This window comes from Takifugu rubripes, chromosome 10, assembly GCF_901000725.2.
Source record: "Takifugu rubripes chromosome 10, fTakRub1.2, whole genome shotgun sequence".
Classification (NCBI taxonomy): Eukaryota; Metazoa; Chordata; class Actinopteri; order Tetraodontiformes; family Tetraodontidae; genus Takifugu; species Takifugu rubripes.
In genome coordinates this window covers 3,869,340-3,879,046 of record NC_042294.1, presented here as the reverse complement: position 1 = coordinate 3,879,046, position 9,707 = coordinate 3,869,340, and the positions used below count along the sequence as shown (strand labels likewise).

The following is a 9,707-nucleotide window of genomic DNA, read 5'->3' as shown; positions in this document are numbered from 1 at the left end:
AAAAGATCTACAAACTTTGGAAAATTTCAACTTGTCGATGTTTTAATGGTGACTTTCACTCAACAGTGTCAATACATGAAATGATAAATAGCAACCTGCACCACAGTTTGGAGGAAGTGCCTTGGAATCTGGAAAACAGCTCAGTTAAACTTTAAGCGTACCAGTGGGCCTTTAGTCCTCACTTTCTCCTGGGTTTCGGATGTCATCGATCTTTAGGATCATCTTGACTACTTGAGTGGCGAGCAAAATTTGCTGCTTTTTGCCGATCAGAGTCTCCACAACATGCTGCTGTTTCATGTCTGTAAGAACGAAACAACAGCCTCTTAATATCACGTGGATTTCCTTTGAGTTTAATATGTGGTGTTAATGTTGAGGTGAATTACTTACCACTTGAGTTCTTGTGAAGACAGTCGATGCCAAGGAAAAAGTTGGACTCTTTGACCTGCCTGGCTCTGACCTCTGTCATGGTTTGAATTGGGTTCAGACCGCTGTTCTCAGCCAGTGCCATTGGGATCACCTCTAGAGCATCGGCAAAGGACCTCATGGCATACTGTTCCAATGTTGGACACTAAAAACAAACAAAAACCTACAGATAAAGATGGGCTAGATCACCAAGAAAAACAACATGCTGAACTGCAAGTTGGATCTCACCTTATCTGCAGCCTCATTGACAGCAAGGGCACAGGCAATCTCTGAAGCCCCTCCACCATATACAACACGGTTGTCTTTGACCAAGTTACGGATCACACAGAGTGCATCATGGAGGGCTCGCTTTGCCTCTTCAACAATCTAAAAATAGTGTGTACAGTGAACCTAGAGTAATGGCTTACCATAATAGTGAATATTAACATTTGCGCATACCATTTTGTTGCCTCCACGAATAAAAATGGTTACAGCCCTGGTGTTTTTACACTCTTGGATGACCAACATGCGGTCCTTTGTGGTACCAAAGGAGATCTCCTTTACCAGTCCAGCTAAGCCAAGCTTTTCAGGTGTCAACTCACAGAACCTGGGCACGATTCTACCTCCTGTAGCTATGGCAATCAACTGCAGAGGGAGAAAACAAAAATGCAATAAAGACATCTCACAAACTTCACTCCACTAAATGCAAAGATATTGTATGTGAACAACCTATCAGAATGTGACTGATATTGCAAAACATAAAAGCATTCTTAATGTCTCTCACCTCGATCTCAGGTCCTCCGACCCAGCGTATAGCTGGTAGCTCATTCTGCAGCAGTAGGTGGTTTGCTTCATCATCAAAGCCCCATTGACAGATGGCCAAGTTAGCCCCATTGCTTTTGACCTAAGACATACAGGAAACAACCACAACGCTGTGCTTTGTCTGGGTAAAGATAGGTTGGAACCATCTTCACCGTTTTGTGTACCAACCTGGTGGATCATCTCCTCAAACTTCTCTTTCTCATATTTCTGAAGCGCTTTGTAGTCCTCCACAGAGGTGACATCCAACTTATGCTTGGTCTTGGGCTTAGGGGGCTCAAACGGGCAGGTGAGGATGGCAATTTTAACATCTTTCAGGACCTGAGTGGCCATGAAAAAAAACAAAAACACTTGTCACCACACACCAACCTCAACACCATTTGCTGGTTCCAACTCATCAATGTAATAAATATAAAAAGGTGATATATTTATGTTTGTACCTTTGGCATCTGCGGGTGACTGAATTCTTTATCGACTATGACTCCTTTGATGAGCTGTGTGTCTTCTAATTTGCCTCCCACTTTGCCCTCCATCTTAATGAGCTCAAAGTCCACATCTTTTCTTTCCATGTCAGCCACGGTAAGGATGGCGTTGACTGCGATCTCTGCCATCTGCCTGTGGCACCGGTTAATACTTGAAAGACAAAAAACAATGAATGTTAACCAAACAATTTACAGTGAAAGTTTTGCAAATTACCTGCAATAACATGAAAGTGGAACAGAAACACAATCTGTATTAAACACCAAATGGAACTCTAGTGTAGTACAGTAATAGCAAAATTTACACTCACATTTTTGACCCCAGTGTTGTCATGGCAGTCTCAATGAGTGGTTCGGTGTTGTTGGGATCACAGGGTAATGTTTCTGCAATTTTGTCAAGCTGCTCAATAGCAATGCGTGCAGCCTGGTCATAACCATCTGAGATCCTAATTGGGTGGATTCCACGATCCAACAACTGTTCAGCCTGCTCAAGCAGAGCTCCAGCAAGCACTGTTAAAAAGAGTAAAATTGGACATATTACAGAAAAATCTATAATTTGACATTTTTGGCATTTTATTTTCAAAGTATTGCCTTAAAATTTGTCTTCAGTGACCTTGAACAGTCTTCAATAAAAACACAGAAAAAAATGAAAATAGCATACCTGGATTAATGTTCTAGAACTAAAATATGCTGTCTTTACAAATGATATGTTGATAACATTGTTAAAGTCTCATCTCATCTACCAAGGGGGAATAATATTTGAAAAATAATCATGTGAGAGAATAATAAAATAAATAAATAAAAACCAAAAAAATGCATCCATACCCACTACTCCAGTTGTTCCATCACCAATCTCATCATCCTGGGACTTTGACAGCTCCACCATCAGTTTGGCAATCTGGTGGTCCACATCCATCATGCTGAGAATGGTAGCTCCATCATTGGTGACAGTAACCTCTCCATCCTTGTCGACCATTATCTTGTCAAGACCTGTTTAAAACAAAAAAATAAAACCAAATTGAAACAGAGGATTTTGCCTCACGACCTCACACAACTGACCGTTACTCACCATTTGGTCCCAAAGATGTTTTGAGGGTTGAGGCAACTGCCTTTGCTGCCATAATATGGGACTGCGAATTAGACACATTTTAAACTATATAATACTTTATTGTGTTGAATACCACATGTCAAAGACAAAGTAAAGCTACCATCCTTAAAAAAATAAAAACACAACTACTGGCGCAGACCATAACGGACATCAAGCAACACCCACTAGCTCAATGAAAGCACATGGGCCGCAATGTTAGCATGAGTAATCAACTCACAATAATGTGCTACTGACACCACAATCTTTTTAGAGCACAAACTAGAGTTTACGAAATAACTACACGTGCGTCAGTTTCTTTAATAAACCTCGGTGTCTCCAGTTGCACGTAAAAAAGAACGAAATATACACTTTGCTATCCAGCGTCACATGCTTGTTAGCTCATTGTACCTTCAAGGCGTCAATTCCCGATAGCCGTGTCTTTTTGTCTTGGTCTTTAATGATGATGAAAGGCCTCCCGTACTCGTCAAACGCAAGCGTCCCTAAAGCGGACATCTTCACTGATGCGTTAGTAGATCTAAATCGGTCAGAAAGATGAATTTAGCGATGGAAAACCCTGAATGTGGCTTTGCCGCAAGTCACACAGATTCGCCGGCGACTTCTGGAAGGCTCCACGGGCGGGGAAGGCAGAACCATGTACTGTTAAGATTGTCTAGTCAATCATTTATAGGCATTTTAATTTAAAATCGCAAAATACACTTCAGGGTTCTGGATTACTCGGAAGGAATGTTATAGTAATATAGTAGATATTTGTATGAAGTATTTTTCGAGTATATTTAACTATAAATTTTAAGAGTAATGGTATCTTCCGATCACGTCGGATCTCGCGGGAACACCAGTAAATTCTCCGACAGATTGGGTGGAGTGAGTTTACAGTTTTCAAGAGGTAAATATTTACCTTTATTCTCTTTAGGTTTGATTATATCATAAGAATTAATATTTGAGAAGGAACACTGTATGCTAGCTCGACAAGATAGCTCTTTTGTGAGTTACATGTTGATAACCTGTCTAATTCGTAATGTCATGGTTGTCTCTTTATATTTACCAGCTATTTCTATGTATATATATCTAAAGACAGTTCGTCATCCTATGGCGGTGAAATCTTAAGCAAATTGATTAATATGCTAAAATCCACGTGCAGTTTGGTAGCGACTTAACGTTAAAAGTGACGCAACTTCCGGATATGGCATCGTATGGCATTTAGGTCCGTCAGGGCTTCTCTGTTGCAGTCTAATATTTACTTGTTACCCCATGCATTGTGCAGGTAAGCAGGATTCTTTTGTAATTTGTCCGTAACATTGGTCGTGGTTCCAATGACTTACTGCAACTGCTTACTAAACGAAATGTTTAAATCTGCAATTATATTCTCGTTTGCCCCACCAGTATGCCCAGTGAAATGAAGCCTCGGTTCGTGCTCCTGTACGGCTCACAGAAAGGTCAAGCCCAGGCCATAGCAGAAGGGGTTGCTGAGGAGGCAGAGACGCACGGGCTCTTTGCAGAACTTAGTTGTTTGGAGAACAATGAAAAGGTAACTATTGAGATAATTTTGGCACGTCTACATTCCAGTACACAAAGGCACTAGTAAAAGAGATTTGTAGTGAATTATTCAAGTATTGTTTTTTTCATTTATACTTAATTCATATGTTTTTCCAGTACAACTTAGAAACAGAGACTGCTCCAGTTGTTTTCATCGTGTCTACTACGGGGGATGGGGAACCTCCAGACAATGCTCTCAAATTTGTAAGGAACATCAAGAAGAAAACCCTTTCCAGTGACCACTATAAACACATTTCCTATGCACTTTTAGGTAAATGATCTAAAGTTACTCTTTTGTAAAACAACAGTGATTAAAATTTTAACAGCTCCATTCTTTGGAGGTTTTCAGCTGTTGTCCTTGTTGGCCATAGGCTTAGGAGACACAAATTATGCAAATTTTTGCAACTGTGGGAAGGCCATTGACAGACGTTTACGGGAACTCGGTGCCAGCCAGTTTTATGCGAGTGGATATGCAGATGACGGTGTAGGGTAGGTTGTGCTAAACACACTGTATGAGCCTTAAATTTCAGCATACACGCTGCATTTTTTTATGTATTTTGCATGTGTTGCTAACATTGAAACTGGGTTAAAACAGGTTAGAGTTGGTTGTGGACCCCTGGATTAAGGGATTGTGGAATGCAATCAAAGAAGAGCTATCAAACATGACTTCTAAACAGACTGAATGTGTGAAAGAAGAAGTGCGCGATTCTTCAAAGGAAACTCCTGACCCTTCTACTGCGGACATGCAACTAAACCTATTAAGCATTGCTAACTGCCAGAACTGCAAGTCAATTGGGCAGTCGGAGAAATTAGCAAATTTGGCCTCTCCTTCAGTTTCCACTACACAGACTGCTGGGTCTGATCTCAGGCCAGATTCCTCTTCAAGGAGAATTGGGTTGTCATCCCGGACTGATGGTGCGCTCAGTGCAGATGCTGGAGTTGCCTCCCTGACACACTCGCTGCCTCCACTGTCTCAATCTGCTCTTAACATCCCTGCACTGCCTCCTCCCTACCTGTGTGTCTCTCTCCAGGAGATGGAAACCACTGAAGATGTGAGAACAATTGATAAAGTCGGTGTTTTTGGGATGTTTTGCCTCAAATCTTACAGCTGTATCTTCTCAGATTTTTGGACCTTTAAACAAAGAGAATCTTCAGGAGGTTCCCATATCAAAGGCCACTCAGTTGACCAGGGGTGATTCAGTTAAGACAGCCCTCCTTTTAGAGCTAGACATCTCTGTAAGCTTGAATTTGTCCTACAATTCTAAACCAGCAGTATGAATGAAGAAACATTCACACTTTGAGTCTTTGTCTTAGACTTTACCTGCAATGACCTATCAGCCAGGAGATGCATTTGATGTGTACTGGCCTAACAGTGCCACTGAGGTGGAAGACATGCTTCACAGACTGGGTCTACAGGATCAGAGAAATCACAGAGTGCTCATTTCTCTACTCAAAGACACTAAGAAAAGAGGTAAAGCCGAGTTGAAAATACTATTTAACGTACTACCATGATCCTTGTAATTTATCTTAACAATCAAATGTTGTAGGTGCCCAGGTGCCATCCTATATTCCCCAAAATGCATCTCTGCTGTACCTGCTCACATGGTGTCTTGAGATCAGAAGTGTTCCTAAAAAGGTTTGTGTCTTTGTGTGTGTCCAGTTTTTCTCACTAGAATACATTTACATTTGAGTCAGAAGGAAAGCTGTACACTTCTTCAATCAATACACTATTTACGTATTGCAACATTGCTGAATACACAAGTATCCCCAAACATAGAATACTGTAACTCTTGGGGTTTAAAGTGACTGCACTTACTGTGTTACTTTATAATAATCCATATTAAATCATGATTAATGACATACTCAAGCATTTTAACCTCTGCATTATAATAGTTTGTCACATAACTGAGAGATTAAGAATTTTAGTTTGTGATCTGTTCTAAAGAAGCATTTACAACATGATAAACAGTGCACAAAACTTTTGTAGTGGTGTAAAGTTATCACGTCACCCTTACTGTTGGCATACTTTTGGTTAATGCACTCAACAGTATCTCTAAAAAGAAGACACATTTTGCAGACACACAATCTGAATGTTAGCTTAGGAGTGCAGCGATGCTAGTTTAATAGTGGCGATGTGATTATGAATAAGGTGAATCATTTTCTGTCACCAGCCACAGGAATGTACCTTTATAAACCCAAATGAATTTACGCCAATGCGTGGAAGGTTTCCGAAGCTGTAGAGTGAATAACTGATGCAGAATTAAGGGTTCATTTCGTTCACTTATATTTTCAATATATTTTCATTGTTATTTTGCATCATTTAAGTTGCATCACAGCTGAGAGAAATGGCAGCAGAGCTCAAAGAGCAGCATGAGACCGATGACATGAAGACATCTGTTGCATGAAATAATTTTAAGAAATTTTGTGGGTGGACACTTCCAGTTGTTTTAAAGAATTTGGATTTTGGAAAATGTGAAATTACAAAATCAGCATTTTAAATTTTTGTTTGTGCATGTGAAAATAGAAAAGGACACAGGCAGATTCTGACACCAGTTACAGAGCTGCAGAACAGTCTGGTGACTTAAATGTCACTTTCTGTCCCTCTGTTAGGCATTTTTGCGAGCGCTGGTGGAGTATACAGTCGATGGTGTGCAGAAGAGGAGACTGCAGGAGCTCTGCAGTAAGCAAGGCACCACTGACTATAACTCGCACCTGAGAGAACAAAGCCTCAGCATTCTGGAACTTCTCAATGCTTTTCCGTCCTGCTCGCCTCCTCTCAGCATCCTCATAGGTACCTGTTTTAATGCCACCCTTTCTCCAAACATTACAGAATATCATAAATACTACTTTTGTTCCATTTTATCTTTACATCACATCATAAATGAGCATTTAATGTCTGACATCGGTCTAGTAGCTAGTGAGAAAACAATTTTTGCATCTTTTAGATGTTTGGCACAAATATATTATAATTGATTCATGTTTAATTAAATGCAGACTTTCATGTTGTTTGAAGCTGTGGGGAATTACAGTGATTGGCATTGGGATTTGGAGAACACCTGCGCAAGATGTCAGCAGAAAAAAATGTCTTCAGAAGTGTTCATAGCTCTTTTAGTTTGGCACTGTGCTGACTGATATCCAGTAGGGGGCGCTGTAGCACCAATAAAGTCTACTTTGAGAGCAGAGTTATTGCTGCCTCCTTAGACCTTTTAATTACACAGAATGGTCATATAGTGTAGATCAGAGAGCTCCCTAAAGGATCAACTCTCACTTATTTCCCTGTTTCATATTTTAAAAACATGCAGTATGTCAGCAACTGTGAAAGTTATGCCATTATTGTAGCAATAAGTCAGGAAATCACTTCATTATTTCTTCCCTGCTAATAGAGTTCATAGCTTTGCTGTTGTTAGCTTTTTTGGCCATCTTAGCTCTTTGAGGCAGACTTAAAAACTAACAGTTCATCAAGATAGTTGATAGTCGGTCTAATTCTCATTAGCTTTGAGTGAAACTTAACAGACGGTGAAATTATTTGGCCAGAGTTAAGTTGTCCTCTAAAACAGCTGTGCCACACATCTTGGTTGGCATAGTTGTCTGTTATTTTTGCTCTACTTGCCTTTCACAACACTTTTTCCCCTGTGGTGAACTGATGTGGAAATTGGGAATGGTGACAATTGTGCCCTTATGAAAAATGTGGTTTCCGTGGCTCTACGGGGGCTGCCAGCTGTTACCGATGTGTATCCCAAGGACATAGAGGTACAGGGTTAGTGTGGATCAGAGGTTAATGATTAACTCTGACTCAGTGCTTTTACAGCTGATGTATAGCATTGCATCTTTTGGGCTCATTAACCAACCTATCAGAAGGGGACATGTTTGCTGATCACAGGTCCAGTTAGTTTCTAACTATAAATAATGAGGGAGCTATGTCTGGGATCGAATGTCCTCCAGGTACGGGCAGGGTAGCAAAACAAATTCCTGGTATAAATAGACCCCTGCCTCCCCAAGTCAGCACTCTTGTTATTTTATCCATGTTTTTCTTGGCTGAGAAGATAAGTTTAAGGTCATGGGCTGAGAGAGCTAGATGCCATTCATGGGCATCTATTTTCAATCTTTAATAATAATCTTTTTTTCACCTGGGGTAGAAAGTGACTGGTTCTTTGAGCTCTCGCTTTCCTTGTAGAAGCAGCAGATTTGAAATGAGGCCACCTGACCACTGAGCGTGCACAGTGTAGAATTCAACCTTGATATCTTAAATATGATAAAATGCTGTTTCTCAGGGGCAACGTCCAATCTGCATCTATGGGTTGCTAGAAAAAAAGATTCCCTTTTCCCTAATTTCATCTGGGGTCAGAATTCCACCCATATATCTTTAAAACGTTCAGCCACATCTTCTGTTTCACTAAAATTGTACCTCTACATATAATTTGTGGTGTGAAAAGACTTGCGAGGTGGAAAAGATTATATTGTTGTGCAGCATGATCGATGGCACCCCTAAAAGTGATCATTTGACTTGTACTTTTAAAAAAAAAACACAACATATTTTAAGACATATCCTTGGCCAGGAAGCGCAATAAAAAAAAAATCTTGATTATGAAAATAATTCATTGTGGTGTGGCAATGCGGAATGATGGATTGATCGTCTTTTTTTCTTGACGTGCTGTCCGTGCGTGCCAGAACGGCGAGAAGTTGAGTGTGGAGAATTACGTTAACCTACGTTATAGAGCAGCTAATGGAAAGGATTTTCTTGCAATTACTACAAATTCCTTAGATTGCACATCGGTTTTTCACCCTAGTTTGAGGGCCGTCCTTGTGAGCTCGCCTGCCTATTCTATTTTTTTTAGTATACGTTCAGTTTATTTGAAAGGAAATACAGTTTTTCTCCATACACTGGTGGTGGTGGTGCAGTGGTGAGCACTGTAGAGCCAATGTGGGCACAGGGAATGTGCATGTTCTCCCCTCTCTGGTTATGTTATGTTCCTCACATGCTTTTGCCTACTCTAATTTGGTCTTGAGAGTGGATGTAAGTGTATTTGGATGTCAGTCTCTGTATGTTAGCCATGCGATGACATTGTCCAGGTTGTATTCCAATTTATCTTATTGAATGTTTTTAAGCTACAGTTTTGGACAGAGTGGACATAATTAGCAGATTATGCAGCAGTGAAAGCTAGTCAACCTTGACAACCTGAGACAAAAAGTTGTGGAAAAGTTTAAAAGGCTTTTTGAACGGAGTTAATGTACAGTATTGCGAGGCTAAAATATACAGAAACTCCAGGCAGTATTTGCAATCCTGTGGTTTTATGCAAAGGTACCAATTATGAATATATCATATCACCAATCCTCAGGAATATAATGATAGGCATTTTCTCAACTAA

At 40.2% G+C, this 9,707-nt stretch overlaps 2 protein-coding genes across 9 annotated transcripts in view; one reads left to right on the top strand and one right to left on the bottom strand.

Moving 5' to 3' along the window:
• Positions 1 to 20: 20 nt before the first annotated feature.
• cct5 (chaperonin containing TCP1, subunit 5 (epsilon)) lies at positions 21 to 3,446 on the bottom strand. Its single transcript, XM_003967865.3, has 11 exons — positions 3,196 to 3,446; positions 2,770 to 2,830; positions 2,526 to 2,690; positions 2,012 to 2,210; positions 1,662 to 1,854; positions 1,393 to 1,542; positions 1,187 to 1,306; positions 862 to 1,047; positions 652 to 789; positions 388 to 568; positions 21 to 299 (listed from the first exon to the last, which is right to left on the bottom strand). The coding sequence occupies exons 1-11, from the start codon at positions 3,298 to 3,300 to the stop codon at positions 172 to 174; spliced, it is 1,626 nt and encodes a 541-aa protein (XP_003967914.1). The 5' UTR covers positions 3,301 to 3,446; the 3' UTR covers positions 21 to 171.
• Positions 3,447 to 3,580: 134 nt separating this feature from the next.
• The window catches only part of mtrr (5-methyltetrahydrofolate-homocysteine methyltransferase reductase), a 28,126-nt gene continuing 21,999 nt past the window's right edge, over positions 3,581 to 9,707 (top strand). For 3 of the 8 annotated variants that reach the window (XM_029842419.1, XM_029842422.1, XM_011607811.2), the window contains exons 1-9: positions 3,716 to 4,069; positions 4,189 to 4,333; positions 4,459 to 4,612; positions 4,683 to 4,830; positions 4,937 to 5,393; positions 5,464 to 5,577; positions 5,656 to 5,812; positions 5,889 to 5,977; positions 6,952 to 7,132. In XM_029842419.1, the coding sequence (XP_029698279.1) occupies positions 3,999 to 4,069; positions 4,189 to 4,333; positions 4,459 to 4,612; positions 4,683 to 4,830; positions 4,937 to 5,393; positions 5,464 to 5,577; positions 5,656 to 5,812; positions 5,889 to 5,977; positions 6,952 to 7,132 (1,516 nt within the window). In that variant the 5' untranslated portion in view covers positions 3,716 to 3,998. Of the gene's footprint in view, positions 3,692 to 3,713; positions 4,070 to 4,188; positions 4,334 to 4,458; positions 4,613 to 4,682; positions 4,831 to 4,936; positions 5,394 to 5,463; positions 5,578 to 5,655; positions 5,813 to 5,888; positions 5,978 to 6,951; positions 7,133 to 9,707 lie in introns of those variants that run through there. The other 5 variants (XM_029842423.1, XM_011607807.2, XM_011607810.2 and 2 more) reach the window with 4 other exon arrangements.

Bases quoted from the DNA above. Each gene is read 5' to 3' on its own strand.
- cct5 (XM_003967865.3), bottom strand. From the start codon at position 3,300: ATGTCCGCTTTAGGGACGCTTGCGTTTGACGAGTACGGGAGGCCTTTC. The intron at 2,211-2,525 runs GTATGGATGCAT...TCTTTTTAACAG, and splicing joins TGGAACAACTGGAGTAGTGG to TGCTTGCTGGAGCTCTGCTT. The intron at 1,543-1,661 runs GTACAAACATAA...ATGGCCACTCAG, and splicing joins GTCACCCGCAGATGCCAAAG to GTCCTGAAAGATGTTAAAAT.